This window comes from Bufo bufo, chromosome 9, assembly GCF_905171765.1.
Source record: "Bufo bufo chromosome 9, aBufBuf1.1, whole genome shotgun sequence".
NCBI lineage: Eukaryota > Metazoa > Chordata > Amphibia > Anura > Bufonidae > Bufo > Bufo bufo.
In genome coordinates this window covers 86,317,821-86,344,334 of record NC_053397.1, presented here as the reverse complement: position 1 = coordinate 86,344,334, position 26,514 = coordinate 86,317,821, and the positions used below count along the sequence as shown (strand labels likewise).

The 26,514-nt window shown below is 44.1% G+C and overlaps 1 protein-coding gene across 10 annotated transcripts in view; it reads right to left on the bottom strand.

Annotated features, from left to right (window-relative positions):
* PTPRC (protein tyrosine phosphatase receptor type C) overlaps nt 1-26,514 on the bottom strand; it is a 258,953-nt gene that overhangs the window by 125,722 nt on the left and 106,717 nt on the right. For 9 of the 10 annotated variants that reach the window (XM_040408421.1, XM_040408423.1, XM_040408425.1 and 6 more), the window contains 3 exons: nt 23,404-23,658; nt 14,193-14,306; nt 5,914-6,048 (listed from right to left, as the gene is read on the bottom strand). In XM_040408421.1, coding sequence (XP_040264355.1) covers nt 5,914-6,048; nt 14,193-14,306; nt 23,404-23,658 — 504 coding nt within the window. Of the gene's footprint in view, nt 1-5,913; nt 6,049-14,192; nt 14,307-23,399; nt 23,659-26,514 lie in introns of those variants that run through there. The other variant, XM_040408426.1, reaches the window with a different exon arrangement.

Below are 26,514 nucleotides of genomic sequence, written 5' to 3'. Positions count from 1 at the left end.
GTTTTGGGTAAACTGGCAGGCAAACTTGAATACCTTGCTCTATCTTTCTCTGCTGTGCTAAACAGGCTTCGATCTGGTTACTGGAATTTCTGACAGTTCTGGTACCTTAGAGCCTTTGGCTGTTGACCCTCTTGTGATACTCTGTCTCTTAAACTGTAAGGAGTAATGGTGCTCTATGAGCTGCTTCCCTTGGAAGACTCCTGCTGCAGGAGGGGGCAATTCCTCTCACTGCACCATCTTGACTTGTCTGCTTCCAACTCTATACTCGACTAGAATGAATATAGCTTCCTGCAACCCTTCCCTTGATAGGAAGCAGGACTAGCCCACTTATGCCCAAAAGGGGAAAAATGGAATGGTAAGTTCCATTCTATCTAAAGATCTCTTACTCTCTCTGCCAGATACACTTCCACCTGCTGGCAAACAAAGCACAGTACATGAACATAACAGTTTCATAGCAATACTGTGAATTTACAGTAGCAAAGGACCAGGACGGAAGCTGCTCTTACATATTGGAGGAGGACAGCGGACATAAAATAAAGCTGCTTATCTTCTGGCAGCAAGTACATGCCCCACATTTATATTCTTTTCTATTTATAAATCCACTTAAAGGGGTTGTCTAAGAATGCTTTTTATTTATAAACAAGAGAAGGGAACCTATTAGAATGAAAAAAAGATGTTATACATACTGTTGCAAACCACCTTCATTCCAGTAATGGCCGGACTGGGGGGCAGAGCCTTTAGGGGAGGCCCACATGATGAGGGGTTTGGTTCAGGGAGACCCCGGGGAGTAGGGATAGGTCAGGGTTGTTAAAGGGGTTGGGTTAGGAAGAGCCCGAGGGGTAGGGATTGGTCAGTTTGAGTTTAGGGGTGTGGAATAATGGGTTTAAAAGGGGGTGCAGGGTGAAGAAGGGTGCCATTTTAGTGCACGTTGAAAGCTTTAACACGTGCAAGTGTTCACAGCACTAACCTTAGTGAGGGCGGCAGAGGAGGTTTGCGGCACTGGGTGGGTCCAGGACCAGGTGCACCAGATGTTACAGGGGCGGCTGAGGCATCTATCTCGACTCAGCCATCAGTAACCCGGCCATGATTCTAGGTAGGCGGAGCCCACGAGATGGCCCGGCCCGTTCATCTCCGCCTGCAGCGAGGAGCGGCGTGGGAGTGGGACCAGGAACGGTGGGCACCTTCTCATGTCCGGGAGTTGAAGGTGCCCCCCAGCAGGAGCAGGATGCCAGGAGGCACGGGGCTGCTGCCAGTCCTGTGGCAGCGTGCAGCAGGCCCCTTTCACCAAATCAGCAGCAGGGAAGAAGCTCCGCCCCTTGTTAATCATCCTTGGAGAAGAGCAGCTCCATCATCCCTGGCTTGAGCGCAGCAAGGGGACAGTCTGGAATCCATCTCTACAGGTTTCAGGAGATTGTCGCAGAGGAGTGGTCATCTGGAATCAGGATCTGCGGCTGATGGGGTCACAGCACGCAGGCAGCCAGGTGAGATACCGTGGGGACCTTTAGCGCAGTTAGTGGCGGGTATGGGTAACAGGGGCAGAGGAGGGCCCCAGATGGCTTTAAGTAGGGGTTTAGGTCAGCTAATGGGGTTTGTGGGCTTGTTAGCGGGGTGGGGTATGTGAGGGGGGCATCCCCATTGTTGGCTTGGGGGGTGGCGGAGGCCCCAGGTGGGTCTGGGATTGTGGGGGGAAGTAAGTTAGGGATAATGGGTAATGTGGTGTCGGTACAAATGCAGGTTAAAAAAAAGTTATGGATATATATATAATTTATGATCAGTCTATGCAATGTTCTCAACTGGCACAAATTTTAAGGAGGATGCCTGAGTTGTTTCTTTTATCTGTTAAAGTGCAGAAATGCTATTAGAATTATGAAAAGTTATATTTATCTTCATCATTACCTTGCTGATTTTTCAAGTAAAAAAAAGTAGAATAACCAATATTTGAATTCTACAAAATATTCGTCAAATATCGCGAATTCGAATATGATCCCTGCCGCTCATCACTACTTCCCGCATCACGGATGCAGACCCAATGGGTCCGCAATCTGGAGCTGCTGTACAGAACGGAGACACAGAACCCCACGGAAGCACTATGGAGTGCTTCCGTGGTGTTTCTGTCCGTACCTCCACACCACAAAAAAATAGGACATGTTCTATTTTTTTGCTGTGCAGACGGATCACAGACCCATTCAAGTTAAATGGGTCTCGATCCGTCCCGGCCGCTGCACGGACGTTGCCCGTGCATTGGGGACCGCAAATTACAGTCCCCAATGCTCGGAACGGCTGCGCAACGGCTGTGTGCATGAGGCCTAAGGCTTTAACCACAGTGACATACCGGTACATCACAGTGGATGAGGGAATGTATGGAGCAGACTCCTTCTGTGAGGCGGAGGGTGTCAGCTGTATTAAATGCTGATCAACGCTGGTCACGGCACCCGCAGTGAAAGTCTTCCAGGCCTGCCATGGTAAGCTCCCTGCTGCTGTGTGCTTAAAGCACAGCGCAGCAGGGAGCATGTGAAAATCCTATTCATATATCTCTATTAGGGCTCATGCACACGACCGTTGTTATTTTGCGGTCTGTTTTTCACTGATCTGTTGTTCCGTATCTGAGGTTTTTTTTTCTCTGATTTAAGTCCTCTTCCTTTCAGTTATTCCACCAAATATATTCGTATGGTTTCCATATGCGATCTGTTTTTTGTGGATCGGAAACGGAAACAGCAACTTATTAATCACCAAACACATGAGCAATATGGGCTGGGCATAGCATTTCTACAGTATGGATCCGCAAAATACGGATGAAATACGGATGATATACGGATGTGTTCCGTGTGCGTTCCTTATTTTTTGCAGACCCATTGACTTGAATGGGGCCTGTGACCGTGATTTGCGGACAATAATAGGACAAGCACTACTTTTTTGCAGAACGGAAATACGGAAACGGAATGCACACGGAGTACCTTCCGTTGTTTTTGCGGACCCATTGAAGTGAATGGTTCCGCATACGGTCCGCAAATAAAACGGATTGGAAGCGAAAAGAAAATACGTTTGTGTGCATGAGTCGTATGGTGAATAGGACAAGGGATCAAAAGAGCCAAGGTTCTGGCCCCCTGAGGGGGCTAATAGTTAAGAAATAAAAAGTAAAAAAAAAAAAAAACAACTAAAATATTAAAAGTTTAAATCACCCCCTTTACCTATTTTACATATAAAAATATATTAACAATACAAAAATAAACATATCAGGTATGACCACCCCAGAAAATGTCTGAATTATTAAAATATATGGAAAAATAAAATGAAAAACATGCATGTTATTTTTAGCGCACAGTGAACGCCAATAATACCAGTCAAAACCCCAAAAACCTTGACAGAAGTGTGTGGTGTTTTTCCTATTTACCCGTACAAAGGATTTTTTTTCCCATTTTACAATAACAGACATGGTAATTTAAATGGTGCCCTTAAAAAAATACAACTTATACCACAATAATTAAGCCCTAAAATGGCTATATGAATGGAAAATGTAAAACAATTATTGCTATTGGAACATGGGGAGAAAAAAATAAAAATGCAAAACCAAAAATGGGTCGGTACTTAAGGGATTAAAGGGGTTGTCTCATCATGGACAATGGGATCGATAGGATATGCCCCCATTCTCTTAGGCTGGGTTCACACAAGCGTGTCCGGATTAGTTCCGGATGCGTCCCGGTGTGTTGCGGCAAACCCGTGCGAGTAGGAATGCAATTGCAGTCAGTTTTGACTCCGATTGCGTTCCGATATTCAGTTTTTATCGCGCGGGTGCAATGTGTTTTGCACGCGCGTAATAAAAAACCGACTGTGGTACCCAGACCCGAACTTCTTCACAGAAGTTCAGGTTTGGGTTCGGTGTTGTGTAGATGTTATTATTTTCCCTTATAACATGGTTATAAGGGAAAATAATAGCATTCTGAATACTTAGTAGGTGATCAATTGAGGGTTAAAAAAAATAAAAAAAATTAACTCACCTTCTCCTCTTGTTCGCGCAGTTCTTCCGGTCTTTAGTTCTTTAAAAGATGAACTATGGGCTAAAGGACCTTTGGTGACGTCAGATCACATGCTCCAATCACATGGTCCATCACCGCGGTGATGGACCATGTGATTGGAGCATGTGATCTGACGTCACCAAAGGTCCTTTAGCCCATAGTTCATCTTTTGAGAAGTAAAGAAGAGACAGGGAGCTACGCGAACAAGAGGAGAAGGTGAGTTAATTTTTTTATTTTTTTTAACCCTCAATTGATCACCTACTATGCATTCTGTATTCAGAATGCTATTATTTTCCCTTATAACCATGTTATAAGGGAAAATAATACAGTTTATAGACTGTCACCTAGCAACCATGCGTGAAAATCGCACCGCATCCGCACTTGCTTGCGGATGCTTGCGATTTTCACGCAACCCCATTCACTTCTATGGGGCCTGCGTTGCGTGAAAAACGCAGATTATAGAGCATGCTGCGATTTTCACGCAACGCATAAGTGATGCGTGAAAATCACCTCTCATGTGAACAGCCCCATTGCAATGAATGAGTCCAGATTCAGTGCGGGTGCAATGCGTTCACCTACCGCATTGCACCCGCGCGGAAATCTCGCCCGTGTGAACGCAGCCTTATAGGTGCGGGTTCCACCACTGGGATCAGCACCTATATCGAGAACTGAGCCCCGCAAGTGAAGGAGTGCTGGCTCGGCTATTTCCGTCGGCCTCATAGAAATGAATGGGAGCGGGGGCCACGCATGCGCGGTACGCTCCCATTCACTTCTATGGGGAGCCGCGTTGGTGGTGGCCAGACCAGAGTCCTCTAGCCACCACCTTGCGGGGCTCTATTCTCGATATAGGTGCGGGGTCCCAGCGGTGGGACCAGCACCTATAAAACAATGGGGGCATATCCTAGCGATATGCCCATTGTCCATGATGAGACAACCCCTTTAAACCCTTAATGATGACCAATGCGCCTTTTTACTAAGTGGCCTTAGGATAGTCTGCCACCTGTTTAAGGCGGCCCAGTCTAAGTGCTGCATGGGTTCGGCTCTAACATTAGAACCGCACTCCTGCTCTTACTGCTCAGACCGGCAGGTGTGCCAATCCAGAGCGTTTAATCTCTTACATGCTGCAAGCAATAGCGCCTGCGGTATTTAAGTGGTTACAGAGGGAGCGGACTCTCTCTATCTCCCACTGGCAGCATGCAAATGAGATTGCAGAGTTCCGATGTCAGTGCAGCAGGCCAGGGCCTAGTGAAAGCCCCAGGCCTGCCTCCAGTGTGTTCTAGCAGGCCGTGCCTCTCTGGCACAGCCTGTTGGTGAATGTCAGTATAGCACTGACAGTAAAATACATTGCACCACAGGAATCCACAGGATAGGTCATCAGTAAAAAAAATCTCAGCAAACCTCTTTAATATAAGATAATCAGTACGTTATGTGTGCACCCAAAAAATAAAAAAAAGTTCTAGCACTTGGAAAGCGACGATGAAAAAAAATAAAAATAAAATAATCACTTGGTCATTGAGGTCCAAAACAGGCTGGTCGCTAAGGGGTTAATCCTTGATATGTGAAAGCTGTAGAGGAGAAAGGGACCAACAGAAGTGACAGCTAGCCTCCAATCAGATCAATTTCATCATTTTAATGCTTAGGAAGAATGAAAGCAGAAATTTGATTTGTCACTGTTGGCAAAACTGACACTTTTTCTTAGAACATATTACACATACACAAGGGTCCCTGTGTCCCTGATGTCCTTTATCTGACACTATACAATAAGATTCATCTCAGCTGACATATTGTTAGTTTAGTGAATACCATATTACTTTCTACGTAGCCTCTCATTGTCACCATATCCTTGTTTGCAGTCATCCACATACTAAATGCATTGTACTCTTAACGTAGAATGGCTTACATCCAATCTTGGTCATAAGAATTTCCTCTGCTCTCTCTATCAGGTTTTTATTATAGAATAATTCTGAAGTACAGCTGTAGTTCATGAAAGGGTCCAGGCCATCCACTTCTTCATGACCCGAAAAGGATTTTGCACCTAAAAAGTAATTTTAAAAAGTGACGTTACATATACATCTTGTAATTGCTTCCTATATAGTAGAACTGACTTGATTTGGCAGAAATCATTCAAACTTAAAACAAGTTAGGCCGGACAAGAAGCACAGCGGTAAGGGGAGGCCGGTCATGAAGAGGGTTTTGGGTGAGAGGGGACAGGTGAGTTAAGGGTTAAGGCACGGAGGCAGGGATTGAGAAAGGGTGCGGGTAGTCATGCGAACGAGGGGTGGTGGCTACTGTTCAGAGCGGAGGTGGAGGCGGGGGCAGAGGCATTCGGCCAGGAGAAAGCAAACGCCCACCCTCCCGTCCCTAGGTATGGCGGTTGTAAAAAAAAAAGGGGGTGGAGTGATAGTTGGGGAATGGGGGTTGGACCGAATAGGGTTTCAGGGTAGGGTTGTAGGTCATGAGTTTTCGTCACGGCAGTCATGGAGGCGGGGGAGGTCCTTGAAGTGGAAAAATATGGTGGTATCTGAGGATGGGAGGGCCCCACGGTAGGGGCTGGACTCTCATGGAAGAGCTGGTACAAACGAACTAGGCATCCATCAGTTGCTCCCTTTCGAGCTGGGTTCAACGGCTGGGGGCAAGATGGAGTCGCAGGTTTGTTCCCGGTGTTTATGAGGTTATTGGGGCTTCTAGGACCTCCATCGTCATTGGTTAATTTATTGTTAAGTTATGTTATGTATTTATTCAATAAACGGCTACTGTGGCCGATTAAATCCAAGCAGTAGTGTTGTGTGTTTATTTATATGAGGCAGGGAGTGAGTGATGTATTACGTGAGGATAGGGGACCGAACATCTAGCCAATTCCCTCTTCATGCTTTTTCTTTGGTTTTACATAGGACATAGTTATTTTAAAAGGTGACTATCATTTAAAAAGAAACTCTAAATTCTGCAGATACTGTCGAATGGAAGATGTGATAAAAAGGTGTTGTGACACTGAGACCTCCATCAGTCACTAAAATGGAAGTGTGGAGATTTATCAACCCCCCTACACCAGAAAACTGGTGTAAAAAAGTCACAAACTATGGGTTTGCAACTTTGTAAACTTTATTTCCACAACTTTTTGTGCAAATAGAGTTTTTTACTCCACCCTCAAAAGTTTCCAAAAAGAAGGATGGGGTCATTGACCCCAGATTTATCATAATTTACGCAGGTTTTATGGCATAATGAACTCTGTGCTAGTGTAGATTTTATTCTAGTGGCATGGACTTCTGGAAGATGTGCTTAAAGGGGTTCTGCACTTTGTTTAAACTGATGATCTATCCTCTGGATAGATCATCAGTATCTGATCAGTGGGGGTCGACACCCGGGACCCCCGTCGATCAGCTGTTTGAGAAGGCAGCGGCCTTCTCCAGGAGCGCCGCGGCCTTCTCACTGTTTACCGCAGGACCAGTGACGTCACGACTAGTATCAACTTGCCTGGGCGCGGCTAAGCCCTGTTCACTTGAATGGAGCTTAGCCCCGCCCAGGCAAGTTGATACTAGTCGTGACATCACTGGGCCTGCAGTAAACCGTGAGAAGGCTGCGGCGCTACTGCCAGCCCCGCTGCCTTCTCAAACAGCTGATTGGCGGGGGTCCCGGATGTCGGATCCCCGCCGATCAGATGCTGATGATCTATCCAGGGGATAGATCATCAGTTTAAACAAAGTGCAGAACCCCTTTAATTTATGATGAGGGGAAATACACTGTAACAAACATCCCCCTTTGTTCCCCCTGTTGTTCTCCCAGCATTGTTGAGCACTCTGCAAGCTTTTCATTATGGCAAATGTGGGGCCAGCACTTCTACCAGTCTTCTACCACGCATATTTTTTTTCATCTTTCTATTAAAGGTTATTCTTAGGGTTGATTCACAAGTCCGCAAAATGGGTCTTGATCCATTCCGCAATTTTGCGGAACGGGTGCTGACCCATTCATTTTCAATGGGGGCTGCAAAAGATGCGGACAGCACACAGTGTGCTGTCCGCATCCGCACTTCCGTTCCGTGGCATTTCTATTAAAGGGTCGGCCATGTGCGGTCCGCAAAATGTGGAATGCACATGATCGGTGTCCGTGTTTTGCGGATCCACAATTTGCGGACCGCAAAACACTTGCGGACTTGTGAATGGACCCTTACACTGAGGCGACTGGTAGTTGTCGAGAAATGAATTAATTTGTGAGGAACTGTCACTAAATTTGGCACAGATGACATTTTGCATAAAACTTTCAGACTCTTTGGCCCAGGGGTGTTGCTAGGTTAAAACATTCGGGGCCTGGGCCCCTGATGTTTTGTCCCAGGCCCCGAATGTACTGCCTGCTTGCTAGATACAACTGTATTGCCATCCTCAGGATGGCAATACAATTTAATCTAATGCCCTGTAAGAGCTGAAGGACCTGTGATGACATCACAGATCATGTTATCAGTGCTAAATGCAGTAGCTGAAAAGGACCCGTGATGATGTCACAGTCATGTGACCAGTGCAGGAGAGGATGGCTTAGCAGTGAAGAGAAGTCCTGGGAAGAAGCTGTGATGATGTCTGTACGTGAGGAGCTTTAAGTGAAGGGGTAGATTACTCAGTGTGAGAGGCAGAGTAATGTTGGGAGTTGTAGTTATTTAACTCAGACTGTATGTTAGGGCTGAAGGGAGGGAAGTTATTTACATGGGCTGAAAGAAGAGGGAGTGATGTTATTTGCATGGGAATGCATGTTGGAGGTGGCTGGGGCAGGGGTTATGTTCTTTACATGAGACTGTATGTTGAAGGCGGCTGGGCAGGGGGTAATGTTTTTAACGTGAGACTGTAAATTCAGGGGGGCAGGAGAGATGGTGTGATGTTATTTACATAGGACTGTACTTTAGAGGGGGCTGTAGATAGAAAGGGATGTTATTTACATGGGACTATATATTGGAGGCGGCTGGAGAGATGGTGTGATGGTATTTACATGGCACTCTATGGCGGAGGAGGGAAATAATGTTATTTACATGGGACTGTATGGTGGAGGGGCTGAGGAATTATAATTTTTGAGGACAGTAAACAGAGGAATATAACTACAGGGGCACTGCAGGAGGCATTATAAATACTGGGTGGGCTTGAGGGCGGGCATTATAACAGTAGGGGGCGATATAAATACTGGGGCACTTCAGGGTGAGCATTATAACAGTAGGGGGCATTATAAATACTGGGAGCACTATGGGGGCATTTTAAATCCAGGAGACATTAGGCATTCTTATTACTACTGGGGGCTCTATAGGAGGGACTTATAGATCTGCATTATTTCTACTAAGAGCATTGTGGGGGTCTTATTACTACTGGGGGGTCTGTAGAGAGCTTTATTACCACTGGGGGAACAATAGGGGGGCCTTATTTCTACTAGGGGCTCTGAAAGAGCATTATTATACTGGATTGCTCTTCAACTAATGGGGGCATTCTTGGGGAGCATTATCACAGTTGGGGGCACTGTACAGTGGCGGATTACAATACGGACGTTCAGGTCGGCAGCCCCGGGCCCAGCACCGCTGGGGGGCCCAGCGCCGACCCGAACGCCCACATACTGCGGCGGGGCACGGGAGCGCATAGCTCCCTGTCCCGTCGCCTATCACCGCCATAGGCTTCAGGCCTAGTAGGCCTGAGGCCTATGCGGTAGTGAAATCCAGGCGCAGGCGTGCGTGATGACGTCATCACGCGCCTGTGGCGGGACACAGCACATTGACGTGTGCACGCCTGCCTCATCCCGCCTTTGTCTGCGATCAAGTGCCTGGCCCTAGACGGTGAGTATTTAGCTTTTCATTTTTTTTTTCAATTATTTTTTTTTTATTTCATGTGCCTACTTTGGGGGACATGTGGGGGACGACACACAGAGGAGGACATATTAGGTAAGGGACCTCGAGTACATGGGAGGGGGAATGTGGGGGCTGTGTGGGGCTAAATTATTATGGGAGGGACTACTATGTGGGGGCAAATTATTATGGGAGGGACTACTATGTGGGGGCAAATTACTATATGGGGCAGTGTGGGGGCAAATTACTATGTGGGGGCAGTGTGGGGGCAAATTACTATATGGGGCAGTGTGGGGGAAAATTACTATATGGGGCTGTGTGGGGCCAAATTATTATGGGAGGGACTACTATGTGGGGGAAACTATTGTGTGGGGACAGTGTGGGGGAAATTGCTATGTGGGGGCAGTGTGGGGTTATTTCTATGTGGGGGGCAGTGTGGGGAAATTGCTATGTGGGGACAAATTACTATGTGGGGGAAACTATTGTGTGGGGGCAGTGTGGGGTAATTGCTATGTGGGGGCAGTGTGGGGTAATTGCTATGTGGGGGCAGTGTGGGGTAATTTCTATATGGGGCAGTGTGGTGGAAATTACTATGTGGGGGCAAATTACTATGTGGGGCAGTGTGGGGGAAACTATTGTGTGGGGGTAATTTCTATGTGGGGGCAGTGTGGTGGAAATTACTATGTGGGGGCAGTGTGGGGGAAAATTACTATGTGGGGGAAATTACTATGTAGGGGCATTGTGGGCCAAATTACTATGCAGGGGCATTGTGGGGCAAATTACTATGTAGGGGAAATTACTGTGTGGGGGCAAAGTACTATATGGGGGCAATTTGGGGGAAATTACTGTGTGGGGGCAAATTACTATGGGGGAATTACTATGTGGGGGCAGTGTGGTGGAAATTACTATATGGGGGTGTTGCTATTGGGGAGGCACTGTAGGGGCAATTCTATTATTTTTGGGGACACTATACAGGGATTATTGCCTGGAGCACAATAGAGGGTGTTATTATTGCTGGGGCACTCTAGGGGACATTATAGCTGCTGTGGACATTATAGGGACATTTGGGGTAATTTATCAAACTGGTGTAAAGTAGAACTGGCTCAGTTGCCCATAGCAGCCAATCAGATTCCACCTTTCATATTTGACAGCTCCTTTGGAAATCCAGTTCTACTTTACACCAGTTTGATATATGACTCCAATTATGTCTATTAGGGTCACTATTTTTTCAGCAGTATAGTACCTGGGGCATTGGGGGGCACAACGGGCACAGGTATTGGGAGTGGCAGCAGGATGACACTGTGGAGACACCAGGATGGGGAGGTTGATGGAAAAATTTAGAAATCTAACGTGTCTGTGTTACAAACTGTAGAGACTAGATGTGGCTGAAAGAATTTGCCATGGTGGTCTGGGTCAAATGGAGGTGAAGAGGAAAGAGAAGGTCTACATGACAGGAGATGTCACTGGATGTAAGAGGTATGTGGTGCTGTATTCTCCTCCATGTCTTTTTTATTATAATTATATGTATTTTAAATTTGGCGACCAAATTTTTCAGTTTAGGACCCAATTTGGGGTATTTTTTGTCTGAAGATGTCATATGGCCTAGGAAGAGACTGTGGCGCCCATGAAGCACCGCAGCCTCTTCATGCAAAAAAAACAACTAAACTAAAATGGGGGAGGGGGGCCCGAGTTGGTTAGACAGCCCCGGGCCTATCATGCACTTAATCCGCCCCTGGCACTGTAGGGGGCAATATTACTAATAAGGGCATTTTAGAAGGGAATTACTATTGGTGGGACTATGAGGAGCACTATTACTATGGGGGGCACTAATTTTTCTTCAGGATATTATTTGGGGGTACCGAAAAATGAGGAAGCTAAGATGTCTGTATGTCACACTCTGTAGAGGCGAGGCGGCTGAGAGAAGTTGTCCGGACGGAATGGAGAAGATGATGACAGAGAAGATCTACATCAGAGGAGACGTCACCTGGGAGGAACTGGATGTGAGAGGTACGTGCTGCTGTATAGCTGTATAGCTATAGCGGGCTTAGGGGTCGGTTGGTCGACTTAGAGAATTGGGCCATATGAATTGGGGCTTGGGCCCCGGATCTTTTGAGACCCTAGGAATGCCCCTGCTAAGCGTGAAGATGAAAAAGCTTAGACAGGTTGTCTAGAGCTGCACCAGACTTATTAAACTCCAAAAGTAGGGGAAGCTAAGTGAATTGGGGCGGATCTGCTAGAGCTCACACATTTTAATGTAAAAGCCGTAAAAGTTGTAATTTATGTCAGTTTCTGGTGCATGGTCCTCACAGATGCAATTTAGTAAGAGGCCTGTGCCCTTAATAAATCTGTCACATCTTCCGTCAATAAATGGTGTGTGAAATCCCAGTCTTTACTAAATGACCCCTCACTGTGACCATTATATGAAGGTTAAAATGCACCCTTCTTACAGCCTAAGGCCTATTGCACACGGACGTTTTTTTTTCCCGTTTACTGGACGTTTTTTGCGTTCCGTATACGGTCCGTATACGGAACCATTCATTTCAATGGGTCCGCAAAAAAAACGGAATGTACTCCGTATGCATTCCGTTTCCGTATTTCCGTTTTTCCGTTCCGTTTTAACATAGAACATGTCCTATTATTGCCCGCAAATCACAGTCCGTGGCTCCATTCAAGTCAATGGGTCCGCAAAAAAACGGAACACATACGGAAATGCATCCGTATGTCTTCCGTTTCCGTTCCGTTTTTTGCTGAACCATCTATTGAAAATGTTATGCCCAGCCCAATTTTATCTATGTAATTACTGTATACTGTATATGCCATACGGAAAAACGGAACGGAAAAACGGAACAGAAACGGAAACACAACGGAAACAAAAAACGGAACAACGGATCCGTGAAAAACGGATCGCAAAACACTGAAAAAGCCATACGGTCGTGTGCAATAGGCCTAAGGCCTCATGCACACGGCTGTTGTTTGGGTCCGCATCCAAGCCGCCATTTAGGCGGCTCGGATTGCGGACCCATTCACTTCAATGGGGCCACAAAAGATGCGGACAGCACTCCGTGTGCTGTTCGCATCCATGGCTCCGTTCCGCGGCCCCGTTAAAAAAATATAACATGTCCTATTCTTGTCCGCGCTTTGCGGACAAGAATAGGCATTTACATTGCCGGCGCCCGTTCCGTTCCACAAATTGCGGAAGGCAACACGGGCGGCTTCCTTTTTTTTCGGATCTGAGGTTTGCGGACCGCAAAAAACGGCACGGCCGTGTGCATGAGGCCTAATCGATATGCTGTATTTCTGTATTATACCTGCATTTTGTGATCAAGGCTATAGCAATAGGTCCCACTCTTAGGCCTCTTTCACACGGGCGTTGCGGGAAAAGGTGCGGGTGCGTTGCGGGAACATGCGCGATTTTTCCTACGCGAGTGCAAAACATTGTAATGCGTTTTGCACTCGCGTGAGAAAAATCGCGCATGTTTGGTACCCAAACCCTTGGGATCGGTGTTCTGTAGATTGTATTATTTTCCCTTATAACATGGTTATAAGGGAAAATAATAGCATTCTTAATACAGAATGCATAGTACAATTGGGCTGGAGGGGTTAAAAAAAGTTAAAAATAATTTAACTCACCTTAATCCACTTGCTCGCGCAGCCGGCATCTCTTCTGTCTTCTTTCTTTGATGTGTGCAGGAAAAGGACCTGTGGTGACGTCACTCCGGTCATCACATGGTCCATCACATGATCCATTACCATGGTAAAAGATCATGTGACGGACCATGTGATGACCGGAGTGACGTCACCACAGGTCCTTTTCCTGCACACAGCAAAAAAAAAGACAGAAGAGAAGCCGGCTGCGCGAGCAAGTGGATTAAGGTGAGTTTTTTTTTAACCCCTCCAGCCCTATTTTACTATACATTCTGTATTCAGAATGCTATTATTTTCCCTTATAACCATGTTATAAGGGAAAATAATAATGATCGGGTCCACACTTGCTTGCGGATGCTTGCGATTTTCACGCAACCCCATTCATTTCTATGGGGCCTGCGTTACGTGGAAAAACGCACAAAGAGGAGCATGCTGCGATTTTCACGCAACGCACAAGTGATGCGTGAAAATCACCGCTCGTGTGCACAGCCCCATAGAAATGAATGGGTCATGATTCAGTGCGGGTGCAATGCGTTCAACTCACGCATTGCATCCGCGCTGAATACTTGCCCGTGTGAAAGGGGCCTTAGTGAGCAAGTCAGATGAATTGGGGAAGTGAATTAAAATGCAGTTCAGCACACAACTTCACTTTATATTACAGGTTTTGTTGCCCTCAGGCTTCTGAAATGCCATGTTTTCCCCAGCTTTCTACTACTGATGACACAACCTACCATTTGAACAGTTAGATGTCACATACACTGTACACATTTTTCCATTTGTATTGTACCAGTGAAAATCAATGCTGTTTGTCTCTGCAGTGGCATTTAATTTGTAGATTCCTTTTTCTGAAAAAACAAACAAAAAAAAAACAGTATGTTAACCCATTCAAGGCCTTCATTTTTTTTTTATCTAGCATTTTTGCTATTGTAGCTTTTCATTTTCCTAACGTGACCTAGCTACAGTATATGAGGCCTTGTTTTTTGTGAGATTACCGTAGTTGTACTTCCTTTTGTAGGAATCATCACTTTATATTTTCCTTTATTGTTTTATTTTTTTTTACACCATCAATAATTACCTTAAATAACCTTATAGATTTTTCATACAAGTTGCTTTTTTTATTTTTATTTTTACTCTTATAGGATTGTCATTATTAATGTATGTACTTGCATGTATGCATAGATGTAAGTTAGCCTGTACACAGTCTTAAAAGGGATGTTTGGGTTTTTACTATTGATGACCTGTCCTCAGGATAGGGAAAATAGATTGTTTCAGGAGCAGCAACACAGACGGCTTATGAAGAGCAAAAATGGTGAATACGCAGCAGCTGGGCAGGGGATCGCAGATCCAAAGCGGTCCAATGGCATGTAAAAAGAATGGAGGGCCACAGCAGCGTCTCGCCAGGAAAACTTCTTTATTCAGGAACACTCCTCACAACAAGGCATATAAAAAGTAGTTTACAGCAGCAACGTTTCGGCTACGAGTAGCCTTTGTCAAGCATGTTAACAAGTTAAAATCATAGCCTATAAATAGCACATGACAGGTCCTGAGGACAGATTATGAATATTAAAAGCCCGGACAACCACTTTAAGATTTTTCAGTGGACCCACAGTTGTCTACATATATAAGATATACAGTAGATAATGCCATAGGGAATCTCTGTGCTGCACTCAATGGGGGACCTACTCTTTACTAAGCTTACATACATATATATAAATTAAATATGAGAAACGATGTTCAGCTATAGAGTGTATAGTATTTATTTTTTACTGATGTCGTGCACTTAGCTATCGTCACTGCTCTAGAGATGAGCGAAGTTCTTAAAAATTTGATTTGGCTGCTTCACCGAATTTAAAAAAAAAATTGTTTTGTGTCAAGTTACTTCATCACGAAGCGCATTTTTTGGGTAAGTAGCGGGTGCAATGACAGGCAAAGGCATTTGCTCCGCCCCCATCATTGAACCCCTCAGATGCCACATTCATCACTGATCACTGCATCTGAGATCAATATTGAAGCATTTTAAGGGTTGCTCATTTAAAAAATAAAAAATAAAATCACACTCAAATGGATGAGGTAAGTATGATTTTTTTTATTTTTACCACCATTTCAGGAAAAATCGTTTCGTTACCACGAAGCACGAGGGAATTCAACTTTTTCTCAGAAATTTGGATCGAAGTCCACTTCAGGACACTAGTCACTGCACAGTCCATATAAGCTATAAGGATGTATCACATTTTTGGACATTAAAGGAGGTTTTCTGGTATCACGCCATAATGACGTGCTACCCACAGCCCCTCCAAACAGCAGATCAGCATAGTCGTTGAGATTTGGACTCTCACCAATCTGATATTGATGGACTATGCTTGGGAAAGAACGTCAATATGCTGATCCTGGAAAACCCCACAAACATATAATGAATCCCTTGGTGCAAGGCATTATAATGTCAGGGCACGGGCCACCAGAGTTTTTCAGGATCCTGGCCAGTCCAGCCATGCTAAGGCTGGTTTCACATAGAAACATAGAAACATAGAATGTGTCGGCAGATAAGAACCATTTGGCCCATCTAGTCTGCCCAATATACTGAATACTATGGATAGCCCCCGGCCCTATCTTATATGAAGGATGGCCTTATGCCTATCCCATGCATGCTTAAACCCCTTCACTGTATTTGCAGCTACCACTTCTGCAGGAAGGCTATTCCATGCATCCACTACTCTCTCAGTAAAGTAATACTTCCTTATATTACTTTTAAACCTTTGCCCCTCTAATTTAAAATTGTGTCCTCTTGTGGTAGTTTTTCTTCTTTTAAATATGCTCTCTTCCTTTACCGAGTTGATTCCCTTTATGTATTTAAAAGTTTCTATCATATCCCCTCTGTCTCTTCTTTCTTCCAAGCTATACATATTAAGGTCCTTTAACCTTTCCTGGTAAGTTTTATCCTGCAATCCATGTACTAGTTTAGTAGCTCTTCTCTGAACTCTCTCTAGAGTATCTATATCCTTCTGGAGATATGGCCTCCAGTACTGCGCACAATACTCCAAGTGAGGTCTCACCAGTGTTCTGTACAGCGGCATAAGCACTTCACTCTTTCTACTGCTTATACCTCTCCCTATACATCCAAGCATTCTGCTGGCATTTCGTGCTGCTCTATTACATTGTCTTCCCACCTTTAAGTCTTCTGAAATAATTACTCCTAAATCCCTTTCCTCAGATACTGAGGTCAGGACTGTGTCAAATATTCTATATTCTGCCCTTGGGTTTTTACGCCCCAGGTGCATTATCTTGCACTTATCCACATTAAATTTCAGTTGCCAGAGTTCTGACCATTCTTCTAGTTTTCCTAAATCCTTTTCCATTTGGCGTTTCCCTCCAGGAACATCAACCCTGTTACCTATCTTTGTGTCATCAGCAAAAAGACAAACCTTACCAGCGAGGCCTTTTGCAATATCACTTATGAAGATATTAAACAAAATCGGTCCCAGTACAGATCCCTGTGGAACCCCACTGGTAACATGACCTTGTTTTGAATGTTCTCCATTGACTACCACCCTCTGTTGTCTGTCATTTAGCCACTGCCTAATCCACTCAACAATATGGGAGTCCATGCTCAATGACTGCAGTTTATTGATAAGTCTTCTATGTGGGACAGTGTCAAAAGCCTTACTAAAATCTAGATATGCGATGTCTACTGCACCTCCACCGTCTATTATTTTATTCACCCAGTCAAAAAAATCTATAAGATTTGTTTGACATGATCTCCCTGAAGTAAACCCATGTTGTTTTTCATCTTGCAATCCATGGGATTTTAGATGTTCCACAATCCTATCCTTTAATAGGGTTTCCATTAATTTGCCTACTATTGATGTCAGACTCACTGGTCTATAGTTGCTCGATTCCTCCCTACTACCTTTCTTGTGAATGGGCACGACATTTGCCAATTTCCAATCTTCCGGGACGACTCCTGTTACTAATGATTGGTTAAATAAATCTGTTAACGGTTTTGCCAGCTCACCACTAAGCTCTTTTAATAATTTTGGGTGTATCTCATCAGGCCCCTGTGACTTATTTGCGGGAAAATGTGCGGGTGCATTGTGGGAACACCCGCGATTTTTCCGTGCGAGTGCAAAACATTGTAATGCGTTTTGCACTCGCGTGAGAAAAATCACGCATGTTTGGTACCCTTTGATGACGTCACTCCGGTCATCACATGATCCATCACCATGGTAAAAGATCATGTGACGTACCATGTGATGACCGGAGTGACGTCATCAAAGGTCCTTTACCCAGGTCCTAAAGAAAGAATACAGAAGGAGATGCCGGCTGCGCTATCAAGTGGACTAAGGTGAGTTAAAATTTTTGTTTATTTTTTTAACCCCTCCAGCGCTAGTTTACTATGCATTCTGTATTCAGAATGCTATTATTTTCCCTTATAACTATGTTATAAGGGAAAATAATAATAATGATCGGGTCTCCATCCCGATCGTCTCCTAGCACTTGCTTGCGGATGCTTGCGATTTTCACGCAACCCCATTCACTTCTATGGGGCCTGCGTTGCGTGGAAAACATATAGAGCATGCTGCGATTTTCACGCAATGCACAAGTGATGCGTGAAAATCACCGCTCATGTGCACAGCCCCATAGAAATGAATGGGTTGGTATTCAGTGCAGGTGCAATGCGTTCTACTCACGCATTGCATCCGCGCGGAAAACTCGCCCGTGTGAAAGGGGCCTAAGAATAATTCAGTGAATAGACATTAAGGCTGCGCTCACACGGGCGAGATTTCCGTGCGGGTGCAATGCGGTAGGTTAACGTATTGCACCCGCACTGAATCCCGACCCATTCATTTCTATGGGGCTGTTCAGATGAGCAGCATGCTCTATATTCTGATTTTCACGCATGGTTGCTAGGTGACAGTCTATTCACTGTATTATTTTCCCTTATAACATGGTTATAAGGGAAAATAATAGCATTCTGAATACAGAATGCTTAGTAAAATAGCGCTGGAGGGGTTAAAAAAAAAATATATATTAACTCACCTTCTCCTCTTGATCGCGTAGTTCCCGGTCTCTTCTGATGAGCTGTCGGCTAAAGGACCTTTAGTGACGTCAGATCACATGCTCCAATCACATGGTCCATCACCGTGGTGATGGACCATGTGATTGGAGCATGTGATCTGACATCACCACAGGTCCTAGCCGGTAGTTCATCATTAAAGAAGTAAAGATAATAATAATAGCATTCTGAATACAGAATGCATAGTAGGTGATCAATTGAGGGTTAAAAAAAATAAAAAAATTAACTCACCTTCTCCTCTTGTTCGCGTAGCTCCCTGTCTCTTCTTTACTTCTCAAAAGATGAACTATGGGCTAAAGGACCTTTGGTGACGTCAGATCACATGCTCCAATCACATGGTACATCACCGCGGTGATGGACCATGTGATTGGAGCATGTGATCTGACGTCACCAAAGGTCCTTTAGCCCATAGTTCATCTTTTAAAGAACTAAAGACCGGAAGAACTGGGCGAACTAGAGGAGAAGGTGAGTTAATTTTTTTATTTTTTTTTAACCCTCAATTGATCACCTACTAAGCATTCTGTATTCAGAACATCGGAACCCAATCGCAGTCAAAACTGACTGCAATTGCGTACCTAATCGCGCGGGTTTGCCGCAATACACCGGGACGCATCCGGACCTAATCCAGACACGCTCGTGTGAACCCAGCCTAAACTGGAAAACTGCTATATTTCAAGACTTCAAGGGTTCTTTTGAGTTTAAAATAAATATATACTGTATTGCAAACAGTGGCTGAATTGCTGTACCCACAGAGTGGCAGTATTCTAGAAATATGCCATAACTACATTATAATTGTGGTAAATCTACTTTACTCCTGGAGAACTCTTATTGGTAAAGCTGTGTGCATATCCCCCTTGCTTACTTCCCGCAAGAACAGTTACTTTCTAAAATGTGGCAACTAGCTATCATAAAGGGAGCAGCCTAGACTGCCTTCCACCACCAATATTGAAAAACATGTTTTGAGATATTGTATTTTCAGTAGTTTTGATGCTCCATCTTGATTTAAGTTCAGGTTTTTTTTGACCATCAAAATTGCTCCCTTTAAAAGAAGAAACAAGAGTGGACTTCGATCAGAATTTCAGGAAAATTTTGATTCGCCATGAATCTGAATTTCCTGGTGCTTCGTGATAACGAATAAATATTTCCTGCAATGGCGGTAAAAAAAAAAAACATACTCACCTTATCAATTTGACCATGGAGAGGTTGTCGCACCTATCTAGATTGAAGAAAATGCGTCAATACTCACACGTGCTGACATCATAACGTCATTACGCTGGTCGGGCGCGGGGACGTCACTGGATGACGTCACTGCAGCTGCCCAGCGTGATCATCTGGTGACGTCATCATGTCAGCACACACCCAAATTGGAGTGTCTTCTTCAATCAAGATGCTCGCGACTGCCTCTCCGCGACCAAATCTAGGTGAGTGTATATATTTTTGTTTTAACCCCTTAGTGACCAGTAATATGCCTTTTTACTGACGTAAACAAAGGGAGATTTAGCTAAACAACTGGCTTTAATCAATCATTACATGTACCCAAAATGGTTGTGCATTAAAAACTATAACTTGTCCTGCAAAAAATAAGTCCTCATACAAGTACATTGATGAAAAAACAAAAAAGTTATAGCTCTTGGAATGCAATTTGTAAAAAATGTGTATGGTCACTAAGGGGTTAACCCCAATTAACCGCCTGAAATGCTGAATGTGACTCTCAGATGCCTCAATCAGCATTGAATGAGGCATCTGAGGAGTTAAATGATGGGGTGCGGCGCTCCATAAAATGAAATTATATTTGTTATGAAGTAACTCATAACAAATCAAATTTTTTTTGAAATTTGGCGATACAGACTAATCGAATTTTTGAAAACTTTGCTCATCTCTAGTAATAATAACCGTCACTAATAAAATCAGACTGGATACAATACTAAATTGATTGCTTTCAACTATCTTTTATGTTACTTCAAAACTAAGAAAACTGCTACTGCTTAATTGCAGCACTACATTAATGAATTTCCATCTATATTACAGTACTTTCATTGAGAGATATTTTTTTAATACATTAATACATTTTTTTTTAATACAAGTAAAAGTTACTGAACCTGTTTGCTGGGGATGCACCTAAACTTTTTGTAGGACTTTTACCTGATTTCAAGTGACAGCTGCAGACACAAAATTACATACCGTACAAGTGAATTTACTGCTTTGGACTATAGCTGTCACTTGTTAAAATCAAGCAAAGGTGCTACAAAAAGTGTAGGTGTAGCCCCAACCTTTGAACTTACCTGGATTTCTGCATTGATGACTAATAAAATGTGGCTGGATTGGTATCTAAAGCCACCTTTACACTGGCTGAGCATCAGTCAGATAATCGCTAACAAGCATTTGTAGGAACGCTGTCAGTCTAAAGGTGTCGCCAATTACCCGAAGAACGAGCGAAATGATCATTCATCCGGTAATCGTATCTTTCATGCAGTCACCTAAAACATCATTTGCTGGCAGCAGATCGTGCCATCTAAACAGCCTCTGCTACCAGCCAAGTAGGCGATTGCTGGGAAAGAACCCTTTCTTCTCGACAATCGTTTGCTAAATTGTCCATGTAAAGGGGCCTTTACTCACAATTATAGATAAATACAATCTAACTAAACTAATAAACACACAAACATTGTACCATTCAGGTCTACTATTGAGCACATTGGGGCTTTTTGCATTGGTCTTGATATCACCTGCCCCACCGGAAGATATGCCTAATTTATGACGAGGCAAATGCCTTAACTGAAATCTACAACAGCTTAGAGCTGCCTTAGATTTCTGGCTTCATTTCTGCCAAAAAACTGCCGTAAATGAAGATTAATTTGTCGGGGAAGTTGGCCACACACCCTTTCCACCTATTCCCTTAGGGAAAGTGGCGAGGGTGGCGTAAAATCTGAGATATCTGACAATTTTTTAAGAAGTCGCAGTTGAAAAGTTGCAAACACATAGTTTACAACTTTTTACCGCTACTTTTTAGACGCATGGGAGACAATAGATCTCCTCCATTGAGTACACATCCGCAGTGTCGGTAAGTGAACCTCCGTGTTAATGACTTCTACAAGAGATAATTGCCTGTGTCAGTGTGACTTTCACAGTTTGCCCATTTAAACCTGTTCGTCTGAAGAAAGACTGGCTAGCGTAAACCATGTCTCGATGCAAACAATGTTTAGAAGACCTCAAAAGACATGCTATAGAGAGGCATGAAGCTGTAAAGGTCCACAAAACATTTCTAAAGACCCAAGTGTACATCAATCCATGTTTAGACAAATTATCTAGAAATGGAGAAGCCTCAGGACTTTTGCTGCTCTCCCTAGAAATGTTAAGATCACTACAAAAGCACAAGAAAGATCCCAAGAGCAACAGCAAAAGACCAACAGAAAAAAAACTACAAAAGTATCTGTTCAAGTGTGTAATAATAGAAAAACATTGGCCAAGAATGGTCTTTATGGAAGGACGCTACAAAGGAAGCAGCGGCTTATCTCAATTGCCCAAGACCACCTGCATGTTCCATAATGCTTCTGACAAAAGGTACTATGGACAGATAAGACGTTGGGTGATGCATAAGACAATCACCCAAAGAACACAAGTAAATCAACTAGAGAATGATTGAAAAACAATAAAATCTCCCTACATTGAGAATGTTTGCAGATTGTGCTAATCAAAAGCTCCAAGTAATTGTTTGTGTGCCATTAGTTTATTTATATTGTCCATTTATAACTGTGACTTAGATAACAGCCAAAATGTTTGTACAGTCAATGCTGTAATCCAGGTAATTCCAAAAGGGTCACTTATATTTTCTTGCCATTTTTCAATTCTGCAAGACAAGGCAGTCACATTTATTTTGCAGGTTTTTTTTGCATTAATTAGGAGCAATATAAATCTGTTTGCTTTGTTATCCTTACTTGTAACCTGCATAAAATAACATATTTACTATGCATTTATCTGCTGTTTATTAGTATTTATCTGTTGTTATAGAGACATTTTCTGAGTATAAAAGAAAAAGCACAAAGAACCAAATTGCAATATACTGTACAGTTAAATGAAACGAATTAAACTTTAAGGGTTGTTCTAGTAATAGCAAAGTTTTTACCTATCCCCTGGATAGTGCTCCTCTATCTCTGGCAGTCCCATAGTGCACATGATTGACCACTACATTCAAACGAGGGAATCATGTCTTGGAGTTAGTGGGGTCCCAGCAGATCTAGAAGTTACCCTCTATCCAGTGGATAGGGGATAACATACCATTCCCAGAAAATCAGAGGGTGACTGGCCATAGACTCTACAGAGAAATTTCCTGGTGGGTTGATGACCAAGGGGCCACCCAAGGCCTCCTCACAGCCACCTGTCAGGTACATAGTGATCTGATGCTCTCAGAATTAATTAATGCTAGGAAAATCTGGTACTTATGCACCTGATTGGCAGAAGAACGTGCCCTTCTACATTCTACTGTATTGCTGTCTTCAGGAGGGTCAAAGAGTTGAATGCTGTGGATGGGGAGCATGGGCAGTATTTTGTGTATTATGTATTTGGTTCTGCTGGGGCAGTATTTTGTGCGGTGCTACAGTACTGCTGGCCCAGCATAATTATACTGGTCCTGCCTACTGGTCCTTCTACCTTCTCTCAATTTGGAAGCGCCTAAAACACAGGGCCACTTTTAGGTGTTACATTTTCAGATTTAATTTTTTACAAAATACAAACATTTTGAGTACAAAGATAACAAAAAGAAATGAACTGTGGAACATAAATAGCATAACATGGAAATCTGATACGTCGGAACAGCGGAATATTGTTCTTAATATATGTTATAACAATTGCCATACTAAGCATCCGTTCTTACTTACTGGGGGGAACATCCAAGTTTATAGAAAAGGTCTCATTAGCCGTGCACTCCTTAAACCAGCATGTAATCTCTGTTGGTGTACACATGGAAACAGAGAATGTATAATTTTGAAGTGTGAAGTTATATTCCGCTGAGCTGGATTCATCAGGTTTACACTCCAGGGTTTTATCTTTGAGGTGATCAGGAACATCTAGCTCTAATTTCTGGGATTGTCCGCTGTATGAAAAAGGTTTCACTTTTACGGTGTTAACTCCACCTGTTAAATAAATAGATGTGCATTTTTATTAAAAATAAAATATAATGATAACTTTCCATATTAGCTTAGTGTGTGTCCTCCCTGGGACATCATCTTTTAGTTTTTCTTAATCTAAGTACTTTAGTCATTTCTGCTTAATACACCATAATAGTGATTGCAGCTTTGTGTTTCTGACACAAAGTTCCAAATATCCAGCATAGACATATGGGGTCAGCCTCTACAAAACTTAGGCGCATCCCAGTGGCGTGGTTGGTCCGCCCCGGGTGCCAGCTTTCAGCGCTGTCAGGGGGGTGCCAGAACAGAAGCAATAAGCGCTTCCATCAATACAGATATAAGATGCAGGGAAGCGCTCACTAGTCTGCAGGAGGAGGGGGAGTGAAGCGCTGTGAGCTCTGTCCAGTACTTACCCCTCCTCCTGCTCGCTCTTCTCAGGGCCGGCGCTGCTGTGTCCTGGCTGCCTGCAGTGTCAGGACGTACAGTGCGCACTTTGACCTGACGCTGCAGGAGGTCAGGTGACTGCAGCGCGGACCCTGAGAAGAGAAGACAGACAGAACAGGGAGAGTGGCGGCAGGAGAGGCAAGTGACTTTTTTATTTTACAGTCTGATCTGATGTCGGATATTGAGGTTTAATGGGGGGTCTGGAGAGGTCTAATGGGGGTCTGGAGAGGTCTAATGGGGGTCTGGAGCAGTCTATGGGGGGTCTGGAGGTCTGATTGGGGGTCTGGAGGTCTGACTGGGGGTCTGTAGGTCTAATGGGGGTCTGATTGGGGGTCTGATTAGAGGTCTGGAGTTATAATGGGGGTCTTATTGGGGGTCTGGAGGTCTGACTGGGGGGTCTAGAGGTCTAATGGGGGTCTGATTGGGGGTCTCACTGGGGGGCTCTAGTGGTCTAATGGGGTCTGATTGGGGTATGGGTGTCTGATTGGGAGTCTGGAGGTCGAATGGGGGTCAGATATGGGGATCTGCAGGTCTAATGGGGGCCTAGAGCTCTAGTGAGGGTATGGAGGTCTGGTCTGAGGTCTGATATGTGGGTCTGGAGGTCTAATGGGGGTCTTGTAAGGGGGTCTTATCTGAGGTCTGATACTGGGTCGGAGTCTTACATAAAGTGTAATGGGGGTCTGATCTGAGGTTTAAAACTGGGGTTTTATATGGGGTCTGACATAGAGGTCTAAAGGGGGTTTGGGCGGAGATGGGGGGGATCTCATTTAGGGTTTTATATGGGGGTCTGATCTGAAAGGAAGAGGGGATTTTTTTGTACTAGCGCAAAATATAAAGGGTTGTTTTTGTACTGACGCACTGTGTGGTACCAGTATTTTCAGGGGGACTGTTTCTGCAGGAAAGTATTGGGGAGCACAGTGGACACAGTATTGGGGGTGGCAGATGCGGTGTTGAGAAGGTGGGAGGATAATGGAAAAGTAGGAAAGTAAGATGTCTGTTTGTTAAACTCTGCAGAGACGAGGCACAGCTGAAAGAAGTCACCATGGCGGTCTGGTCTAACAGGAGAAGAAGAGGAAAGAGAATATCTACATCAGAGAAGACACTGGATGTAAGAGGTACATATGTGGGGCTGTATGACCCTGTATGTTCTGCAGTGCTGTTTGTAATGTTTTCCAAGTATGTCTTTAAAGGGGTTGTCCGCTTTTTTTTTGTGTGAGCGCTGCCTTCTCTGCTCTGTTTACCTGCTCATTATTGCAAATGCTACGGCGAGCAGGTGAACAGAACAGAGAAAGCAGCTCTCATATGAGCGCTGCCCTCTCTTCAAACAGCTGGGGGCACAGAGGGCATTACTAATGTGAAGGGGGCACAATGGGCATTACTAATGTGAAGGGGGCACAATGGGCATTTCTACTATGGAGGGGGCACAGAGCCAGAAGGCATTACTACAATGAAGGGGGCACAGTGGGCATTAATACTGTAAAGGGGGCACAATGGGCATTATTACTGTGAAGGGGGCACAGTGCACATTATTCTGTGAAGGGGGCACAATGGGCATTACTACTGTGAAGGGGGCACAGTGGGTATTATTAGTGTGAAGGGGGCACAATGGGCATTATTACTGTGAAGGGGGCACAATGGGGATTTCTACTATGAAGAGGGCACAGAGGGCATTACTAGCACAGTGGGCATTATTACTGTGAAGGGGGCACAATGGGCATTATTACTGTGAAGAGGCACAATGGGGATTATTACTGTGAAAGGGGCACAGAGAGGGCATAACTACTCTGAGAGGGCACAATGTGGGCATAACTGTGATGACACAAAGATTTGTAACAGGGTTGATGTTCCTGGAGGGATACACCAAATGGAAAAGGAGAGGAATGGTCAAAAATTTGGCAACTAAAATTTAATGTTGATAAGTGCAAGATAATGCACCTGGGACATAAAAACCCAAGAGCAGAATATAAAATCAGTGATACAGTCCTAACCTCAGTATCTGAGGAAAGGGATTTAGGGGTCATTATTTCAGAAGACTTAAAGGTAGGCAGACAATGTCAGAGAGCAGCAGGAAATGCTAGCAGAATGCTTGGGTGTATAGGGAGAGGCATTACCAGTAGAAAGAGGGAGGTGCTCATGCCGCTCTACAGAGCACTAGTGAGACCTCATTTGGAGTATTGTGCTCAGTACTGGAGACCATATCTCCAGAAGGATATTGATACTTTGGAGAGAGCTCAGAGAAGAGCTACTAAACTAGTACATGGATTGCAGGATAAAACTTACCAGGAAAGATTAAAGGACCTTAATATGTATAGCTTGGAAGAAAGACGAGACAGAGGGGATATGATAGAAACTTTTAAATACATAAAGGGAATCAACAAGGTAAAAGAGGAGAGAATATTTAAAAGAAGAAAAACTGCT